The following is a 22,909-nucleotide window of genomic DNA, read 5'->3' as shown; positions in this document are numbered from 1 at the left end:
GAGGAAACATTCAGTCTTTTACCATTAATTTTTTTCTTCTTTAATAGAATACCTAATCTGCTATTAATCCCATCCAGTATAGTTTTTATCTTACATATTCCATTTTTCATTTCTAGAAATTTGATTTTGGCCTTTTTCATATTTTCCTTGTCTTTCTTTAACATATTTATGTTTTCTTCTACCTTCCTGAACATATGGAATATAGTTATGATAACTTTTAATGTCCTTATTAATTCAATCATTTCTGGTTCAGTTTGAATAATTTCTTTTCTTCCTCATTACTGGATGTATTTTCCTACATCTTTTTATGCCTGCCAATTTTTGATAAGATGCCAGTCATTGTGGGTTTTACCTTGTTGTTGCTGGATATTTGTACATTTTAAACATTCTTTAGCTTTTCTCTTGGGATATAATTGTTATTTAGAATAGTTTGATCCTTTTAAAGATTGCTTTTTATATTTTGCTGGGTGACACCAGAGCATCCTGTATCCTAGGGTTGATTTTGTCCTGCCCCTGAGGCAATATCCTTTTCAGCACTCTATACAATGCCCCATGAGATTTCTCCACTCCATTCCAGCCATTGGGAACACTAATTATTCTCGGACTTGTGTGAACCTTGGGTATTGTTTCCTCTTCTTTTGGATTTGTTTCTTTTTTCCATGACCTTGGGTAGTTTCCTCACATGCCTGCTGTGGTCAATACTTAGCCAAAGACTCAGGGAAAGGGACCTTTTACAGATCTCTCAAGGTCATCTTACAACTCTTTCCTCATTGGTGCTATATTAGGTGAACTCTGTCTTGCTTAGCTTCACTGGAATCTCAACCTTGTCTCATCAAGTATAGCCTTGCTTTTCCCTTCCTGCACTGGGCACTGGAAACTCTCTCCAGGTAATAAAATGGGATATCTGTAGAGCTTACCACATTTGTTTCCCCTCTCATGGGCTGGTCTGCACTGGCTGTTGTCCAATGTCTGACAAATGTTTCATATTTTTCCCCTGTTTTTCAGTTGTTTAAGGCAGGAGGGCAAATCTGGTTTCTGTTATTTAATCTCGATCAGAAGTGAAAATGCATGCTGGCTTTTAAATAGGTAATGGATGACAAAATAAGGACTAACAAATAAAGCCTAAGGAACGTGAACAGAAAATTAAAACAAACAAGAAATAGATAATATAAAAAACAATCCTAACATTCATATGGAACAAGAAAAGACTCCAAATTGCTAAAGCAATCCTGAGGAAAAAAAAAAAAATAAAGCTGATGCATTACACTACCTGACTTCAAACTATACTGTGAAGCTATTGTAGCCAAATTATCATGGTACTGGCATTAAAACAGACACATGGACGAATGGAACAGAATAGAGAACCCAGAAATCAATCTACTTATTTACAGCCAATTGATCTTCAACAAAAGCATCAAGAACATCCATTGAAGAAAGGACAGCTTCTTCAGTAAATGGTGCTGGGAAAACTGGATATCCATGTGTAGAATAATGAAACTAGACCCATACATCTCGCCATATGCCAAAATGAACTTAAAATGGATTAAAGACATGAATATAAGACCTGAAACTATAAAACTCCTACAAGAAAACATAGGAGAAGCACTTTAGGATGCAGTACTAGGCAAGACTTTATGAATAAGACCCCAAAAACACAGGCAACAGAAGAACTAAATGGGATTATATCAAACTAAAAAGCTTCTGCACAGCAAAGGAAACAATCAACAGAGTGAAAAGACAACCTACAGAATGGGAGAAAGTATTTGCAAACTGTACATCCAACAAGTGATTAATATCCAGAATGTATAAGGATATTCAAACAACAACTTCACAGTAAAAAACAAATAATCCAATTAAAAAATTGGCAAAGGAGCTGAATAGACATTTCCCAAAGAAAGACATACAAATGGCCAACAGGTACGTAAAAAAAAGCTCAACATCACTAAGCATCAGGGAAATGCAAATCAAAACCACATTGAGATATCATCTCACCCTTGTTAGATTGGCTGTTTTCAAAAAGACAGAGAATAACAAATGCTGACAAGGATGTAGAGAAAGGGGAACGCTTCCTCACTGTTGATGGGACTGTAAATTAGTACAGTCTTTATAGAAAACAATATGGAGGTTTCTGAAACAACTACAGATAGAACTACTGTACAATCCAGCAATCCCACTGCTGGGTATATACCCAGTGGAATGGAAATCATCATGTAGAAGAGAAACCTGATTTCCCATGTTTATCACAGCTCTATTTACAATAGCCAAGATATGAAGCCGACCTAAATGTCCATCAACGGATGGCTGGATAAAGAAAATGTAGTATATATGCACAATGGAATACTACTCAGCCATGAAAAATTAATGAAATTCTGCCATTTGCAGCAACACGGATGAACTTGGAGAAAGTTATGTTAAATGAAGTAAGCCAGGCACAGAAATAGAAATACCGCATGTCTGCACTCATATATGGGAGCTAAAACATAGATAAAGAAAGGAAAGAAAGAAAATCAATCACAATAATATGTTGAACTTTCAGAAGGAGAAAACAGAACTGTGGTAACTAGATGTGGGAAACGGGGAGCTAGACGGGGTTAGTGAGAAATTGATTAATAGACATAAGGAATGATTACATTTTGTAATGATGAACATGCTGATTATCCTGGTTTGATCATCACACATTGTGCACATATATTGATATTCAGCTCTGTACCCCACAAATAATGAATTATGCTTTAATAAGTAAATAAACAAATAAAACAAGAAACTATGAAAAAAATCCATAATACAAAAAAGATAGGATAGGATGTTTAACAAGTCATTTTCTGAAAATGTATTTACTTTGTAAAATAAACAAAATCTTAGAAATTTCTTATTTTGTAGTATCCATGACATCAAAGGTCGGAGTAAACTTTAAAGCAGGTAAGAAAGAGTGTGATTAAATTAAATACTCAATAGGCAAAATAAAATATATTTTGGAACTTGCAACAAGTGGGCTCGATATTCCAGAAAAATAATTTACTGGCAGAAGAATAATTTGAGGAAGGTACTTTTAATGCAGAGGAAGTTAGTAATGAGATGGGAAAAAGGAAGCTTAGAAACCTGATCATGGAGCTGTAACAGATAAATAACCACCGTTTCCAAAGAAGAAAAGGGGCAGATGAAATAAGAGCAACAATAAGTGCATAATAAGGAAACCATCAAAATTCAGAAAAAAATAATCCTCTGAGAGGGAAATTAGAGGTACCAACAATGTCTGCAAAGTTAATAACTAAGAAAATATTGTTATTTTTTGGTAAAATTAATAAATATCATTGTATACATGTATATACATACACATTATCTGTATACATACATGAAGAGAGATAAAGGAAAATCACCTTGCAAAATGTTAAGTTGAACTAACGTGATGTCATAGAAGTGCAAAAGCCCTCTGTAAAAAATTAAGCACCAGAAACATTGAAAACAACCTCTGGACAGCATTGAGGCAAAAGAGGTGCAACCTTCACTTATATTTCTACTTTTTCTTCTTCACCATCCAAAAATAAAATAAAGGGTGTTCCTAATTAGTAAGAAGTGACCAAAAAAACAAATCAATAAATAAAACGTAACAAAAATGTAATTTTTAGTTAAAAAGAACTGGCTATGATTATCAAAGCTAGATAATATAATATAATAAATACAATAAAACATTCATCAATAAACTAAGACAAAATACTGTTTTAATTATTCTTATTAAGGTGGAGTTAGTATTATATAGTTGTTTGAAGTCCAGAGTGAGGCAGAATTCAAGCTGTGCAACTTACTAGCTGTTGACCTTTGCCTCAGTTTACTCATCTCAAGATAATATCTAGTCAGAATTATTATGTTTATTTTGTGGACTGTAATGTGCCTTAATTGGGATATAATCACCTAGTATAGTTCTGTCCTTTAGAAAAAGGTGAACAGAAGCTTTTGAAATTATTATGTTAATAGTAGATTAATACTTTAAAATAGGTTTAAAAGAAGTTTTTAAAATGTGATTTTTTAAAAAGTAGATTAAACTATTGGATTCTTGAAAAAGAAAGTAAAGGGTAGGGCCAGAAAAGGCTTAATTTTTCTTCCATAAATTAAAATTAAAAGTTTTAGTTATTATTATACACAGCCACATTTAGGTAAATATGGCATTCAGAATATTGTGGAGAGCTTTAACATGGCTATTACAGAATATAAAGTAGAACATTACCATCAAAATAATTGAGGAAGATAAAGGCAAATCAAAGTGCAGCAGTTAAATGTAAAAATGAAGACATAAGAATAATTATAATATTTAATGAAGGCCAACCATGTACTAGTTTGTCCAAATTCTTAATATTCATTATCTTATTTGTCCATTCATTCATGCTTCATTTATTTGTCAGATATTCTACAAGAACGATAAATATTTTTGCATGTTTTGTACCAAGCTTTGAAGTGGATATAGCAGTGAAAAAGTCTGTGTCAGCAAAAGCTTACGGCCCAATGTGGAAAGCCAAACCAATACCAGGAAATTACAATAAAATAATAGTAATTGGTAAGAGAAGAGTAAGCACAGGATGCTGTAGGAATCTTCAGAGGACTATTTAATCTCACTTTATTCTACCATGTCTGTGTAGAAATTCCATCACAGTCAAGACAACAAGTAAAACTATCATGACTATCATGGTCTTATTTTCCTTACACTATAACAGTTTCAGGTCAGTTTGGATTTAAAAGCAAAATTCAATTATTACTGCTTACAAGAGACTCATAAAACAAAGTGACACAAGAAAAATATAAGCAGATACTGCTTTGTTAGTTCAATTCTATTAAAAAGTAAGCAGAGATGGCAGTGTCAATAAATTATCTACTTTTTTCTAATTAGAATTATTAGACAAAATTTACTAAAAGAGCATTTTATAAATTCATTTTTATTGATATAGGTCAATCACAAATGGAGGATAACAACCAGGAACTATTTACTTAATGATCACAACAATTAGTACCATCAACTCGACATTTATTATGTGCCAAGTACGAGTATTGCAGCAGGTCTCTTCCATGTGCTATTTGAAAATTTTTTTTATAAAAACACTGTGAGGTAGTAGCAGTAATAATCAATGATTTAGTAAAATTTAATGATTTGAACAAAATCACACAGCTAATAGGTAACAAAATTTGGATTTGACTTCAGATCTAACTTCAAGCAAAACTTAAAGCAAAAAATGTCATAAATACAAAGAGAATTTAATGAAACTCAGTTGGAGATAACTAAACATACCAATGTGTCTATGACATATGATCCTAGAAAAAAAAAGTAATTTTATAACTCACTGTTAATAGGGATCCTGAAGAAAGAGGGAGAAAAAAAGTTTGGTGGTCACATGTACATAGGCTTTCAGTCCTGTTTTAAAGAAACTTAATAATTTCCTCAGCATTATTCACAGTCACATTTTTTCTTTTTTCATTAAACAGTGTTCCTGAAAAAGAAATTCTTCCTTGATGCACTAACAGAAATCCTGCCTGAGTTTCCAGCCTTCCTTCTTGCCCTAAGGATTTCATACTTGCTAGCCCCTAGAATCAGTGTGAAACAATTCCTTAAAATCAGTCTCTCCCTCTCCTTTCCTGTATTCTGTTGGTTCTTTTTCTCTCTCTGGAGAACCCTGACTCCAGTTTGTAAGTTTGTCTTTATTTGTTTATTTTCAGGGTTGGCATGATTTTTTAAGGATGCTTAAGCATTTGTGGAGCTTTTCTAATTTGTCTATACATGCTCTGTGCTACTTGTCTATTGGAGTTTAATTTAATTATTAATATAGTCCCTGAAAGTTGTGGAAACCTGTATTTGCATTTATTACTCTTATCACTTTAGGACATACCAAATACTTAATGTAAATCATATGATCTCTTTATTCACTTCGGTATATATTAAGGAATTCTGACTGTCATCTATACTGTGTACATCCAAAAGTATTATAATCACATCAAAATAGTTGTAATTTAGTTTTCTCATAGATTTAAACAGAATTCAACCAGTAAAATTTAATCCAACACTTTTTGGTAATTATCTTTTCATACTAATATTTATGTCGGTAATAGGAGGTAAAAAGGGTAGGTATCAAAATTCATGTTATAAGAATTAATTAATGGCAAATATTACTAGCTCTGTACTTTACTGAATTTTATATAAAACGTTTATAAAACAATAACAACTCTAATTTTATTATTTTTTTAAGGGTTATGGTGTTATTCTAATCCATTCTTAGCATACCATCAGGATCACTTGAGTCTCCTGCTCATAAAATAGGCAGAAAAAGTGTGCCTTGAGAAAATTTGTCTGCCAGGAAAAACATATTTTATTAACTGCTAATTATTGTCTCAAATGTATATAGTGATATGTTAGCAGATTGTGGCTAGCCATAAAATGGTTTTTCTTTTACCACATACTTCACTTTTCTTTATTCTCCACATACAGTACATTTAAGAGAGTTAATAAAGAAATGCAATTTTAAATTGATATATTCTACACAAAAAATAAGGAGCTTATTTTGTTTCTCTTGAATGCATTCTTTGAAAGAGTAGGCAAATCATCATCCTCATTTAAAAATATGTAAGTGATGTTCACATTAAGTATAAAGCCGGGGAAAGAATAGTCCTACTCATTGCTTGGGGAAAAATTTGTAATGATGAGAAGGAGAAGTTAGAACTTCTTAATTTTTTCTTCTCTAATTCCTGTGGGGTTTTTTTTCTTTGCTAATTCCTTCAGTACAAGATTACTTCTTTTTGACAGAGAACGTTGTTAAAGGAGAACAGGAGCCCTAGAGAAGTAAAAACACTGCAACTGTGCACAGAGCTGATGTTAATGTGTACAAAATTGCCTGTCCAGGGAAACTGTGGCCCATCAATGTACAAATGAGAACAGTGAAGCACTGCCAGTGATCTTTTGGGGTGTTTTAAATGAATTAGCTAAGTACCCTAGACTCCAATATTCTTAACTTTCAAAAAGAATATTTTGCAGACTGCTGATAATGATGGTTTCTGGCATGATTCCAGAATGGATTATTAAGGAAGAATGGTAACTCTGGAATCAAGATTGATTTGCTAAGAAAATATTCTCAGGCTAAGCTTAACTTTCTGACATATTTGCTAGGATAGTACAGTCAGGGAAATGGAGAAGGACAAATTATCTAAACTTTAATAAATTAAGTCTCTCACAAAAGCCTTTTGAACAAAAGTATGAAATGTATGAGGGCAAGGACATTAGAGAAATCATCAGCTAAATGATCATGCCAAGTATATCAATGTGTGGATTAATATCCCCTTAGAGGAAAGGTCTATAGGGGAGTGACACACAGTGCTATCTGCATCCTTATTCTGCTCAGTATGGTTATCAGTGATTGGGATGAAAGTATTGAAAGCATATTTTTGCATCTGTATATGACATAAAGTCATAAAGTATTTTAGAAGGCTGGCAGAGTGAGGCTGAAAACTTCTGCATCAGTAGAGGATTAGGAGGAGTCAAATGTAGTCATACAACATGTATTTAATATTTACTGTTTTATTTAACAGTAAATTTTGAAAGTTCTAAAAACTAATGTAATTTTAATCTCATGTAATTGAAATTTACTTTTTAAAAAAATAGGAAGAGGGGAGATGTCAATTCTAATTTGAATTTATATTACATAATTCCTTTTAGTTCTGGGTGTCGTACTTTCAAAAGATTATGTTCAAACTGGAACATGTTTAAAGGAGAGTGAATACAGAATTGAAGGGACATGAAGATATATAGTGTGAAGAACATTTGAAGGCACTTGAGGTAAATTGCCTATTTGGAATGTTGTTATATGGAAAAATGACTAGACACATTTTTGGATCATTACAGAACTAGGGTCAATGTATTGAACTAGAGGGAATTTTAACTCAACATGAAAATACAAAGTTGTATTAAGGTGAAATTAATTGTATTACACTGGTATGAAATCAGCATATTAGACCATTTATATATATAAATTAGCTACTTTATATGGCTCAACCTAATATAAACAGGTAGTGAATGAGCAGTTTTTGCTTGAGGTAGCAAATTTCCATTCTCTGGAGTAACCTAATTATACCATGGACAATCATTTAATGATAATTTGTGGAGGGGTTTCAAGCATTAGGTGAATAGTCGAATTAAGTGTTCTTTAAGCTGATTTCTGATCCCAAGATTTGTGATTCTAGAAACTGAGTTTAATTCTGCACTTTCTAATTGAGGTCCAGATAGAACTGGGTGTGACTATAATTGATGTTATCATTCTTGATTTAGAATATCTTCATTTGTCCAGGTACAGTAACACTTTTTAGTAAATTTAAGGACATGATAAGATAACATTTTATGTAGTAGTGGGCTATTTACTGCAGTCCTTAATGAGAATATTTTTAAAAACTATAAGGGTACTTTAAAAAGTTCATGGAAATCCTCATATTATCTCTTAATTCTATTTTTTTCACAAACTTTTTGAAGTATTCTTGAATTCCTGTTATCTTTATGTCGACAACTTAAAAACACAAACAAAAACCCAAGACTTTATTCATATAAACCAATATCGTGGATGTTTTCCTTCAGAAAGATTGATATTTTCTTTAAAATATCCATTCTGGATAAAATTAATGCTTTGGTTTGAAGAAATTTATTGTGAAATTCTTTTATTATATTTTAGAAGAAAACATATTGAAAATAGGTAGCAGAAATTATAGTAAAGTAGCTGCTTATTGTAGAAAAGTTATCTTGAAAATTAATTTCCACCCACTAAATTTTTGTTTCTTTGCTCAGCAGTTTAAAATAAGGTATGTCCCGTTTTAAATAACAATTTTGATGGAAATATAAGGCCTGAGAAAGTTCTTTATACTTGGTGGATTCTCTATCAAATAGGGCATGTAATAATTCTGTTGGAAAGTTATTTATTATGTTTACTACCTTATGATTATGGCCCATTAAGCAGAAGTTTGATGTTAGATGAAACATAGGTTTATTACCTGTACATTCAACTAAAAGAAAGCATTATTTCAGTGGCCACAAAGATTATTGGAATCAATAATTTAAAATAATCTGTATTTAAATTCTCATTTGAACTGCTTTCAAGGTCTGTTTTAAGAAATGGCGATCCATTAGGTATCTCATAATTTTTTTCAAAGATTTATGAGTTCCCCATCTATCTTAACTATTGTAAAGTCTATATAACATTTTGATAGTATGCGTGGCAATGAAAGAGGAAATGAATAGGTAACTGAAGTGAAGATTAAAGTGAGGATTATAAAATTAACAGACTTGACACAAGTAGCCTATCTGAAAAAGCATGTGCAATTGCATCATATAATGTGTACATGCTCTAAGCATGTTATTTATTTGAATGCATTATTTGAATGTGTTCTTGTAACCTGTGTGTTGTTATTTTGTGTACACTCATTTTTATATTACAAAAATGATATGTATAGAACTCATTCTGTTTGTGGCTTTTTTCCACTAAGGACTATTCTTTTGAGATCCACTTAAACATATTTTAAAATCCAAAACTGTTGTTATGTGTACATATAAATCTTATATTATTACTATGTATATATCTAATTCATTTTCTAGATTGAGGAATTCATGAATCTCCCATCTACCATTTTTTTTTATCCACTCTCCCAGTAATAGACAGTAAAGTTGTCTCTTAACTCCTCACCAACCCAAAAAATTTTTATGTGCCCTTATGGTTTAGCGTGAGGTAAAAAAATTATGTCCATCTGCCCATACATCTGTCTGTCTGTCTATCCATCGATCCATCCATTGTTTCATCCATCCATCTATCTATCTATCCAAAACCTATCATCATTTCCATCTAAGAAGGTAATTGCTAGATAATGAGTTATGCATATATTTCATTTAAGACTGTCAATTTTTTCTTCAGAATGGTAGTGACAGGATACTGTCTGACCAGCAATGCACGGAAATTTCTACATTCCAGTCTCCCCCCAAACACTTGGCATTATCCATTTTCTCATTTTTTACTCTTTTAATAAGTGATACCTCATTCTTAACTTGTATTTTTTATCATAAGTTTGTTATCTTTGGGGATTATCTTTTCAATAAATTTCCTGTTTATTAGCCTTTTTTTTTTTTTTTTCTTATTTAAGTTCAACTATTTTCTCATCAATTTTCAGGGGCTCTTTGTAAATGGAAGTATTAATCCCTAGAAGGTTTTAGATAAATTTCTTTCATCTGTAAGGTGAACACTAACCTTACCTATGCTAAACAAAATCTCTAATTTTGATATAACCCAATTGATTTCTACCTTGTGGTTTGTACTGTTTTCTTCAAGAATTCCTATAGCCAAAGATTTTCTTGTACATTTTTTTCTATTAACTTTATAATTTTGCCTTTCACATTTTGGTATTTTATTCCTGTGGATGAAGTTGTAGAGTTTAACTTTATATATGATAGATAAAGGTCCAATATCTATTTTTATTTTCCTCCCTAAAGTGACTCACTTTTCCTAGTAGCATATACGTTAGGTCCTCAGCTTCTGGTTAAAAATCTGTGTGTGCTGTTTCTGGCCTGACCATAGGCACTTCCAAAGGCTTTACCTACAGGTAAATACTCCTCTCCCACACCAGACTTGGTGTCTTTGAATGGAGTTGCAATCAAGTACTGGCTGGCCATGTTCTTCATATATTTCCATTCCTAGCTCAGGCTCCTTTGTTTTTAGGTCTTTTTATCTGAGGCTTTTGACAGAGGTCTTCTCCAGGCACTTATGCTGAGGCCTCCTAATTGGAGGGAAGAGTGGGAAACCCTATAGACATTTGTCCCCACTCTGATTCAGTATTCAGTATTTTTCACTTCTAGCCTTCTCCTTTTCTTTGTATTTAGCCCCAGGGTCCATAAAACTGCTGGAAACTTTTGTTTGGGGCTCCTGCAGCAGAGAGATCACCCCCATGTTTGTGCTGATCCATCTGACCTTCAACTTGTGTGCTCTTTTTTCCATGGGGAAAATGGAACAGAGAGGAATGAGTGCTTTCTCTGCTTTTAGCTTCCTGCTTATTCTATAGCAGTGACTGAAGACTTCCTTGTTACTTTCATTTTGGTTCATTCTTAATTGGCTACTCTGACACCTGAGAACTCAGCAAGACAGTGGTTCTGGACATATGGTCCCTGGACCAGCAGCTTCAATATCAGCATCACCTTGGCGCTTGTTAGAAATGCAAGTTCTGCAGCACTACCCCAGACCTGCTGAGTTAGAAACTGTACTTGGGCCCATCAATCTGTTTTAACTACTCTCCATGTGATTCTGATACATGCTACAGTTTGAGAACAATTGAAGTAATTGTACCCTTTACATAATTTCATGGTGCTTGTTTATGATATATTAAGTTGCTATATATGCATAGGTCTGTCTCTGAACTTCCTCTTCTGTTCCATTAGTCTGTTTATTGTTGCATCAATACAGTAATATTTTTATTACTATGTTTTATTACAATGTGGTATATCTTAATATGTGGTATGGCAAATCTCTACTCTTCTTGGTTATTTTTTTTTTCTTTCAACGCTTTAAATGTTTCACTCTATTCTTTTTATTTTTTTTTTAATACATGGTTTTTCTGAAGAGAAGTCTACAGTAATTCTGAGTCTTTCCCCCTATAATAAGGTGTTTTGTACCTCTGGCTTTTTTTCTAGATTCCACTTTTTCTTTGATTTTTTGCAGTTTGAGTATGATACAAGCACCTAGGTATAGATTATCTGGGATTTATCCTGCTTAGTGTTCTCTAAGCTTCCTGTATCTGTGATTTGGTGTTTGTCAATAATTTTAGAAATTTTTGGCCATAGTTACTCCAAATATTTCTTCTGTTCATTCTGTGTTTCTTCTCCTTTTGGTATTTCAATTGCACATATGTTACACTTTTTAAAATTGTCTCACAGTTCTTGGCTGTTATGGTCTGTTCTTTAATGTTGTTTTGTTTTGTTTTTCATTTTTGTTATAAATATAAATTTTTGGACTAAATCTGGGAAGTTTTTATTGACCTATTTTTATGTTTATGATTCTTTCTTTGGTCATGTTGAGTCTGCTGACAAGCCCATCAAAGACATTCTTCTTTTCTTTATAATTTCTAGCATTTCCTTTTGAGTCTTTAAGTTTCTGCTTGTACATCATTCATCTGTTCTTGTTTGTTTTCTACTTTTCCCATTAGATTCCACAACATATTAATTATTGTTATTTTAAATTCCCAGTCTGGAAATCCCAAAAAAGTCTGTCATATCTGAAACTGGTTCTGATGCTTTTTTGCTCTTTCAGACATTTTAGTCTTTTAGCATGCCTTCCTTATAGTTTTTTGTTAAAAGACCAACGTGATATATTACATAATAGGAACTGAGGTAAATACTTTCAGTGGGAGGTTTTATGTTAATTTGGCTAGAAGTGGGCTGTGTATAATGTTTTCTGTTGTAGTAAATTATCAGGGTTCAAGTTTAGGTACCCTTGTTTTTCTCTCTCTGTTGTCTTTGGCTTCCCTGAGAACTCCTCCTTGGATAGAGTCTTATAGCTCTTTCAGCTGTTACCTACTATTAATATGCCAGATCCCTATTGGAGGTAAGGTATTGGGCAGAGGAAACATCCTATAATCTTATGATGGAATCTCAGTGAGTCTGTGACCCTCACAAATGTATATCAGCTTCCTCCCTCGGTTATGTGAGACAGGATGGTTAGAGCTGAAATCTTGGTAGTGCTTTTTCCTCAGGTGAGATAAGGTTCTGAAAAAGTCTTTTCAACTGAAGAATAGGCCTTAGTTAGGGAGGATGCTCGGGGCATATTTCACAGTGCTTACTTTTCTCTTCTCCTTGCCAGAGGCTTGAGAAGAACTTTCTTGTTTCTTCACAGTGAGGTCCTGATGGGATTCCTGGAGGGAAAACCCATAGAAGTGTGAGGACCTCCTTAGGGTCTTGATTGGTCTTAGGACTTTGGTCCTCGGGAGTTCTCACTCTCATACTCATCCTCGCTAGCCTTCAGCAATTCCTCAAAATTATTATTTAATCATTCCTGCCAGTTTATGTCTCAGCAGCCTCTGTTCTAAGTAAACCGATCTTGGTTATGTTTCACTGGATTTTCCTGTTTCTCTGGATTTTGAGGTAGCAGTTTGCCCAGGATAGTTCTGTTGGGTCTAAGAGACATCAGTGATCTTCAATTTGTTCAGTTTTTTTCTTGTGTCAGGATTGGAGGAGCGAAGACTTCCAAGCTCTTGACATGTCAGAGCTGAAACCAAAAGTCTAAATATATGTTTTCATTATCAATTTTAGCAGCTTTGCAAATTTATTTCAAATATCAAATATTTTCTTGGATTAAAAGCTTCTATTAAAGACCACTCTTATAAATAAGACCAGTAAAGGCATAGTGGCTCCAGTTGAAATGGGGATGGGATGTAGCACTCTGCAGGACAGAATTTGAAAACAATTGACACTTAGTATAAACTGATCAGTTCCAGGGCTGAACACTGTTGTTTGTTTGTCAAGTAATCTGTCTTTTATTGATGTTAGTACTTAATATTTTTTTCACTACATATTTTGCTCTTTTGTGATTATTCACAGTGATTACTGTGTGCCCTCATATACTTCATAGAAATGTAGTTTATTTTGGGTGGAGGGAATGCAGTATATTGTATTTTAAAATATGTATTTTATGTGACTGCAGTAAATAAAATGTTGAAATTTTTCTTCTCATCTAGGAAATACATATTTCCTGTATATGGAGGAGAAAGGCATTGTCTTTTTATTTTCTACATTCTCTCTCTAGATGGATAGATAGTCTTTTAAGGAAATATGTCCAAGGTGTTTGATATGATTACTACATTTCCTATCTACAAGATATTAAGGATGTGATAATCTTTCCCAAGATGTTGTTTACCAAATCTGCATTTTAGCATAATTATAAAGTTGCTGTTAGAGAGCAGCTAGACCTTTCATAAGTCTTCTAACAAATTCAGTCTTAAAACTCAGCTAAATTTTGAGGAGTGGGGCAGGGAGTCTGATATATAAATCTTTTTATTGACCTTCTAATTTCTGTCATGTTATATATGCTTGTGACCTGTTTTTCCACTGAACCAGTAATTTAGTCCATTACTGGTCTGTGTAAATCTTAGCCACAGCTATTTCCCAAGGTGGTTTTTGGTCTAATGAGTGGTTGGTGTTGATGTCCAGCAGGAAATCTTGCAAACCAGATGATTGGTGTGGTTCAAACTGTAACCTTGTTAAAGCACTGGTCAGGTTGCACTTAGGGGAGTTATTTAATTAGTTTCCCAATAATGTTTGTTTACAATTTTTGGGTGACCACTACTTTTTTTTTCCCCCATCATGATTCAGAAAAAGATAGTTGCTAGTTTTTATCAGAGTTGAGTATTAATACAATATTCTTTTTTTGTCTTTAGGCAGTCATTTTGATAACTGTTAGAACTTCTCTTGAACACAAATATCTATAATGCTGTCATAAACTTAATTTGAGAACCTTCAGTATGCCAGGATTGTACTAAAAAGACTTTCAAAAAATATAAAACATTCTCTGCCTTTAAGAAGCTAATAACCTTATCATGGGAGACAGATATAAATGAATTATAACACAATAAACAAAACACTAGTGATAGAAACAGACTGCTCTGGAATTACAGATAAAAGAGCAGTCAATATTCCTGAGTTTTCAGGGAAGGCTTCATAAAAGATGTGATATTTTAGTGGGACTTGAAAGATTGGCTTTTGAATGGCAGAGAAAGTAAGGGTATTATGAGTATACAGAAATAGTATGAGAAAAAATTAAGTTACTTAAACTGCATATGTATTTTTTCTTCAGATTTATTGAAATATTCATAAAGAGGAGAATTCACCCATTATGGTTATACCATTCTGTGAGTTTTGACAGACTTACAGAATTTTGCGATTACCACCTATATCAAGATAAAGACCATTTCCATGGCACCCAAAAAATTACCTCATGTCCCTTTGTAGTCAATCTGTAAATATATTTTAGGAAGATATCTCATAGAACCTTTCAGTGGAAACTTTTTTGGCTTTACTTTTCTGATATTAAATCATTTCATTCTATGTAGTATATTTTATCAGGAATTTTTTTCTAGCCTTCCAAAAATTTGGCTTGTTTGATGTTTTAATAAGGTAATTTAGGAAAGACTATTATAAATTTTATCTTTTAATAATGTTACAGACATGTATTACTTTTCATCTTACATTAGCTATTTCTAATAGCAGTGAGAAATAATGTGATTAAAAACCGTAATCTTAAAAACACAGTTTAGGCTTGTGATTTCATGAAGGCCAAAGAACAAGCTGATGGCTTCTTAAGAGAGGGTGAAAATAGAACAATGGGAAGAAATAGTTACAATGAGTGTTTTGACTTATGAACTTAATGATAATAGTCCCTAACATATAGGATTTATTCTATCTTATCTCAAGGTCATTCTCAGCACATCCTTGTATGATTTACAAAAGCAGATATATTTACTGCCCTAAAGGAGTTCACGGTCTGAAATAGGAATGCTTTTTCTAATATTATATTTATTTACATACAACATTGTTGGAAAAAGACATTATTGAATTTGCTATGAAGAAATTACATATATGTTAGGAAAAAACCCAAGAAGTTGAGTATAGATTCAGTTCAATTCAATGTTAGTATATGAAAATATTGGAGTTTACTGTTTAAAGGCTAGTGACCTTTACACGATGGATAATCTACCGGTGAATTCTTCTGTAAAGAAAAATGTACTTATGCATTGTCATAAATATTATTGCACACATCTTTGTTTCCATATGTAGTTACCTTTGCTGGAGAAATATTTCTGGACATCTCTATCTCTCACTCACTCTTTACCCGGTGAAGGAAAAATTCCTTGTGTGATTGGTGAGTTGAGAAGAAATAAATGAGCTTGGCTGGTTTATTTCCTTCCGCTCTTCTTGCCTTTCTTGAGGCCTGCTTACCCGCAGAGAATACATTTTTGATTGCTTGTCTTTATATTAGGTTATCCAGAGAAATGCTCTGCCCATGCCAGGGATGGCCTGGACTTGTTCTGTGCTGTGGTTGACTGTGACTAATAAGTGTGTCTTATACAGTACTGAATTTCATTTAGATTTTTGAATAATTACAAGTATGACATTTTTCAGTTACTGTTCATTATTGATTCCTAATTATTACATTGTTGTCAGAGAATTTCATATATGAGGGATCTTCAAATACTTCATGGAAATAGACATGTTATTATTTATTTCCAATTTGCCATGAGCTTTTTGAAGTATACTTGTGAAGTATTTATACACAGACACACAATAATGAATCTTTGAAATGTAATAATGTCTTACTATTCATTTTTTATAAATATTTAATGTATGCTTAAAAAGAGTATGTATTTTCCAACTATTGGTTATACTGTTGATATATATCCATTAATCAAGCCTGTTATGTTTAACTTTTGTTACCATACTGATTTTTCATTACCTTGATTCATTGATTATTGAGTGAAATGTGTTATAATGAGTGGGACTGTCAGTTTTTCCTTGTAGTTCTCTCAATTTTTGCTTTATATCATATGAGGCTATGTTATTAGGTATAAACAAATTTAGAATTGTTGGATCTTTCTGGTATACACATAGTTCTGAAAAAATAATATAAAGGCAATTTTCTGAAAAGACCAGGTTGCCATTGTGAACAGCACATACTGTATAATAAAATAGTTTTAGCTTTGTAGAATAATCTGAAAAAGAATTGTTAAAATTTGAAAATTTCACATGCCATTGAGGAAAGTATGCTTTCAACTTGCTGGTTTATCTTTCTTGTCCATTCAGAGATCTAGAACACCAGATCAAAAAGTTAGTATGAACTGAGAAACTAAATTCTTACGTGAAAATCCTTTATTTTCAGTAGATAACAATGAGGAAATGTGTGTGCATTTTAGATTGGAAACAAAAAATACCTTCTTTAAAATAATTGATTGTATTTTGCATGGGAACGCTTCTAAGTGTTCTATGATCAAATATCAAAGTATGCTTCTTGTAGGTTTTTTGTTTGTTTGTTTGTTTGTTTGCTTTCCCATAAGCAAAGATAAATAACAACTTACTTTAGATTTTGGTTTCAATTCTACAACTAGTTTCCCTATAAGTAGAAAGGCCTGTATAAAAAAAGTTTTAAATATCTACAGAAAGCTTTTATAAGGTAACCTTGTTTATGTATCCATATATGGGTAGGATGTCATTACAGCTCACTCTTAGTAAGTAAGGTTTGTACTGTCCTTCATCATGATGAAATCAGAAGGAGAAGGAAATATAATGTTCTCTTAGTTTTTAAGTAGAAGTCTGACAGCTTTAATTTTTCTTTTCTTTTCAAGTTCTAGTTTAATGAATTATGTGCTGTGGTCTGATTTCTAATTCTTCTCCCTTGATAGTTAACTTCAATAAGATAATCCATAAAATGAGTCCTCGACAAATGAAAAGTTAAGCAAAAATTTTTAGTCTAGGATATATTACATTTTCTTGTCAGATCTATAATTTACTACTCATGACCTCTCTTCTAAACTGTAACCTAATACTTCAGCAGATTGTTGAACAGTATTCCATTGAGATCTTTAATTCAACATTTTCAAAACCAAACAATTAGCTTTATTGTTCTCAATCCTGCTACTCTTCCTTTTGTCTTGTTAGGACATCCCCATTTTTCCAGATACCCAAACTGCAGCTCTCATTCATCTTTACTCATTCTTCTCTCTTATCTTCTCTGCCTGATTAATTGCTACATCTTAGTAACCCCATATTGTGAATTTCTGTCCTCTTTCTACTCCCACTTCCCATATTTGTTTTTTCCAATTTGGAGTAGTTCTTACATTAGATCTCATCTCATATACTTTGTTGAACTTGGGGGCTAAAAATGTATCTTAGCTCATTATTGGAGAAAGGAGAATTCAGTGTTTTTGACTCCGAAGCCTTTGTTTTAGCAAACTTCCCATGGTTTCCTGCAGTAACTACTCCAATACTACTGAGCACATGAATTCTACAGCTGTTATCTTTGTTGATTATCTATCTCAGAACCATAGTCATAATCCAGTTATCTTTCCTTGTAGCATCAGAGGCTCCTTGAAATGCTAGATACAGAGAAGGAACTATTTAAAGAAAAAATAAAGGAAGTTTTGGCTCAGCAGTCTCAAGAACAGAAGGTAATACTATAAGTGTTCTCAGAGTGTGGAAAGAATATTTTCTGTTACCTTAAATATTACATTTAGTATCTTCCCAACTGTCCTGTCATTTACAGGAAATATTGCAAAAATGTTTGGAGGAAGAAAGGCAAAGAAATAAAGAGGCGTTGAAATCTGCTGCAAAGGTATTTTCATATTTAATAATGGGTTAGTGGAATTTAAAAATTGAATTCATTAACGGTATTGTCAATCTACTTTGGTATAATGTTTCATTCCAGAAAAATTAGAAAGTTTTTTTCTTTCTTATTATTCCTCTTAAACTTAGGATATGACTATTCACATTATCGTTAAATTCATATTACATAAGATTATCATGCCACTGAAATGCTTTACAATATAGATTATTAATTATTTGTTAAAAAGAACATATATGTTAGGACACTAATATCCACCTGATATTTGATAGGTATGTGGTGTGTGTGTGTGTTTGTGTGTGTATACCAAGGTAAGTGATTTCTAAAGCCAAGTTTAAAATAACTCATCTAAATAGTATATTCATTGAAATAAAACAAATACACTTATAGCACTCCCTTTTGAGTTTGAGATTTAAAATTAAATTTAGAAAACAAATATTGAATATCTCATATGTGTATATCACTGTGCCAGGGATGTGATTTTGCCATTTTCTTAAAGAATTTACAAAGAAATTTTAAAAATGTTACTTAGGGGCCGGCCCGTGGCTCACTTGGGAGAGTGCAGTACTGATAACACCAAAGCCGTGGGTTTAGATCCTATATAGGGATGGCTGGTTGGCTCACTGGCTGAGCTTGGTGCTGACAACACAAGCCAAGGTCGTCTTTTAAAAAATAAAATAATAAAATAAATAAAATAAATAAAAAATATTACTTATATACCAATAAGGCAAAGAGGAATATATTAAATTATTATTATGTGTGTGTAGATAAGGTATTCACATCACAGAAGTTTTTAAACAATAAATTACATTTGTAATTAGCCTTAAAGGAAGGTTAGCATTCTGAATTGAGTTTGAACTTCATTCCATAGGTAAGGGAGACATAGTGAAAGGTTCTAGCATAGGTGTGAAATAAATGGTATTGACATAAATTTGTGGGAAATTAAAGACAGCAAAATATAGAGGCAGGAAAAGAATTAATAGAGTGCATCAGCAGTCTGGTTAAGAGATGGAGAGTGGTAGAAATAGGCTAATAGTAGTAGCTTGGAAAGGAAAAAAATAGACAAATTCTAGAAATAGGAGATGGAATCAATATATATGTTTGGTGTGGATGATATAAAAGGAAGGTCAAACTGTGAACTCATAACTAAGGATTCAGGAATAAAGTGGAAAGTAGTACTGTTTCTTTGGAATAGAGTTTGGATGCTTTAAGGCAAAAATTAGAATTTTGGAAATATGTATCTGCTTTCCAAAACTTAAAGACTTTCTGGATGAGATTGATGGTGATATTAACAAATGTGATTTCTTTATGTAATGATATAAAGAAATGTGTCAAATCCGGAGAAGATGTGTAACTGAATGAATTAATGTTTTCCAAATAATAATAGTTAAAAAATCATGCATCAATAAAGCATTTGTTCCGCGTGCAAAAAAGGGTTATAATGTAACAGAGTATGAAAATTTCAATTGACACAGTTACATTTTTATTATTGCAACTAATAATTAATGATTACTTCTCTCTCTCAAGATGGTGGAATAGACAGTCCCAACCTCCACTTTCTCCCACAGTTGGCCAATTTTAAACTATTAAAAAGCAAAGACTGCCAACCCGAGACCACTGGAGCTCAGAGGAAGAGGACAAGAGACCCGCGGAGTTTGTGAAGGTGGGAGAAGCCACAGCGAGAGGAAGAAAAAGCTGTTCCAACTATTTCAAGCCCTGGTCACATCAGGATTGGCCCTTTGAGAGGTGGGAAGAAGCTGCAGCACATATAGCAGGAGCCTTTGTGTGAAGTAGCCTGGAGTCTGCACGGGAGATGAGGTCCTTGGAGAGCACCATATCAGCCCCCAGGCCACTGACAGAGTTCACATGGACCCATATAGGAGTCAGGGGCTGCAGGCAACCTAAGGAACCTCTCAGAGGCTGATGAGTCATCACGAGGAACCCTTGCCTCCCAAACACTTCTAAACACTTCCAAAACACCCTCCCAAACACTTCCTCTGGCCTTTCCCAGAGGAAGTGTTTGGAGTGAGGGAGAGAGGCTGGCCCATCAGAGAACATTGGGGTGCAGAGTGGGTCGCTGATCTGCCTTTTGATTGGCATAAACCCACTCAGTGGAAATAGGTCAGGTTGATAGAATTGCAGGGCGCACAGTTTGCTGGGAAGATTCAGTCCCAGGCCAGAATTTCTACATAGCCCAGGTGTGTCTGACCTCACAAGACTTAGAAGTGATTAAAAGGCTGACAATTAGAATTTCATCCACACAAAAAGACCTTCCCTAGAGAATCAGCAGCGAAGCAACAATCTAGTACAACCACAGAGCTCAAGGGCTGCTCCCCACAGGAAGTTCCCCTAAATTTGGGATTAACCAAAACCACAGACTAGAGACAAATCTTTGATATCAACTAGTAAAGGATTGACACCACCAAGGAACACCTATAAATCCTAGAAGAGGTAGCAGTTGCCTCAAATGCCCATGTATCAATGTAAAGAGACAAAGATCTAGAAAGAACAGAGAAATATGACACCAGCAAATGAAGCACCAGCGATGGACCCAGAGGGATAGTGGATTTATGCAATGTCTGACATAGAATTCAGAATAATCCTCTTAAGGATTTTCAGAGTCACAAGAAAAACAGATAGAAAATTATATGGTGTCTGGAAAACAGTCCAGGAGCAGAATGAGAAACTTGACAAAGGAATTGAATCAATAATAATAATAATAATAACAACAACAACAACAACAATAATAATAATAATATTCTAGAAATAAAGAATTCATCACCTGAACTGAAAAACTCGATAGAAAGTTCCACAGCAGACCTAATCAGAGGAAAGAATCGGTGAACTTGAAGATAGAACATATGAAATTATCAAATCAGAGAAGCAAAAAGAATAAGAAAAAATGAAACAGAAATACAGCAAATATGGGACTCCCTCAAACAAAATAACTGCTACATAATTAGCATACCTGAAGGAGAGGAAAAAGGAAGAGATGTAGAAGGCATACTTGAGAAAATAATGGCTGAAAATTTCCCAAATATAGAGAAAGATGACATCATCCAGGCACAGGAAGCTCAGAGGTACCCAATCAAATTCAATCCAAGGAGGAACACTCCAAAGTACATTGCAATCAAATTATCAAAAACCAAAGACAAAGAATACTTAAAGCAACAACAGAAAAGAAACGTAACATTCAGTGGAGCCCCAATACGTCTCTCAGTGAATTTCTCAGTAGAAATCTTACAGGCCAGAAGAGAATGGGATGATTTATTTAAAGTGCTGAAGAAAAAAGACTGTCAGCCAAGAATTCTGTATGCAGCAAAACTCACCTTCAAATATGAAGGAGAAATAAAGTCTTTTCCAGACAAACAAGAGCTAAGGAAATTCATCAACACTAGACCAGCCTTGCAAGAAATGCTAAAGGGAGTTCTTCAGTGGGAAAGAAAACGACAGTAAGGAGCACCAAGAAAACATTTGAAGGTACATAATTCATTAGTAAAGTAAGTTCACATAGAACCTCAAAATACTCCAATGTTGTAATGGTGATGAATAAACCACTTTCATCCTTGGTATGAAGAATTAAGGACAAACCTAACAAGACACTAACATATTCAACAGCCATATGAGAGATAGGCAATATTAAAAGATGTAACTTGAAACAACAAATTGTCAAAAAGTGGGAGGATGATGCCACAAGTATAGAATTTGCTTTGGTTTTTTCTTTCCTCTTAGACATCAAAGTTCAGTTGTTATTAGTCTAATATAATCTGTTGTAACTCTAACATGATTTCTGTAAGGCTCATGGTAACCGTAACACAAAAGCATATAAGAGATATACTCAAAATAAAGAGAGAAATCAAAATACACTGCTAGAGAAAAATCACTCAACCAACAAGGAAGACAGTAAGATTGGAAAAAAGGATCAACAAAACAACTGAAAAGAAAGGAACAAAATGGCATTAACAAGTCCCTGTATATCACTAATAACTCTACTTGTATATGGATTAAATGCTCCAATTAAAAGACAGAGTGGCTTAAAGGATTATAAAGCAAGAACCAACAATATGCTGCCTGAAAGTAACTCACTTCACCTGTAAAGTATTTCTTGTAGTAGAATACTCATTACCAGAGGCTGTGTGGGGAAGGGGGTTGAGGGGGAGAAGAAATGGTGGACTAATGGGTACAAAATTGTGCTATCTACCCTAAGTGCAGTGTATGCATGTATAGAAACAACACACCATACCCCACAAATATGTACAAGTAAATGTTAAAATTAAAAAAAAATTTTAAAACAAAAAAACTACCTCCTGTCAAGTTGTGATGTGAAATCATCAAAAATCCCTACAGTTATCTGAACTGCCAACAAAAAGATACTCCTTCTTTTTCTACTACGTATCTTTGTGAGACTGGATTTTCTGTATATGCTTAAAAAAAAAAATCTTTACAGATTTAATACAGAAGTCAGATATAAGAATCTAGCTGTCTTCTATTGTCAGAAATTATGGAGGTTAAAGATGTTTACAAATAGGTAACAA

At 33.4% G+C, this 22,909-nt stretch overlaps 1 protein-coding gene across 1 annotated transcript in view; it reads left to right on the top strand.

Annotated features, from left to right (window-relative positions):
• CCDC91 (coiled-coil domain containing 91) overlaps nt 1-22,909 on the top strand; it is a 367,928-nt gene that overhangs the window by 235,652 nt on the left and 109,367 nt on the right. Inside the window, exons 9-10 of the mRNA XM_063075363.1 lie at nt 18,109-18,201; nt 18,297-18,365. Of these exons, the coding sequence (XP_062931433.1) occupies nt 18,109-18,201; nt 18,297-18,365 (162 nt within the window). The remainder of the gene's footprint in view (nt 1-18,108; nt 18,202-18,296; nt 18,366-22,909) is intronic.

This window comes from Cynocephalus volans, chromosome 12, assembly GCF_027409185.1.
Source record: "Cynocephalus volans isolate mCynVol1 chromosome 12, mCynVol1.pri, whole genome shotgun sequence".
NCBI lineage: Eukaryota > Metazoa > Chordata > Mammalia > Dermoptera > Cynocephalidae > Cynocephalus > Cynocephalus volans.
The sequence above is the reverse complement of the archived record's forward strand: the minus strand, read 5'-3'. Positions and strand labels throughout refer to the sequence as shown.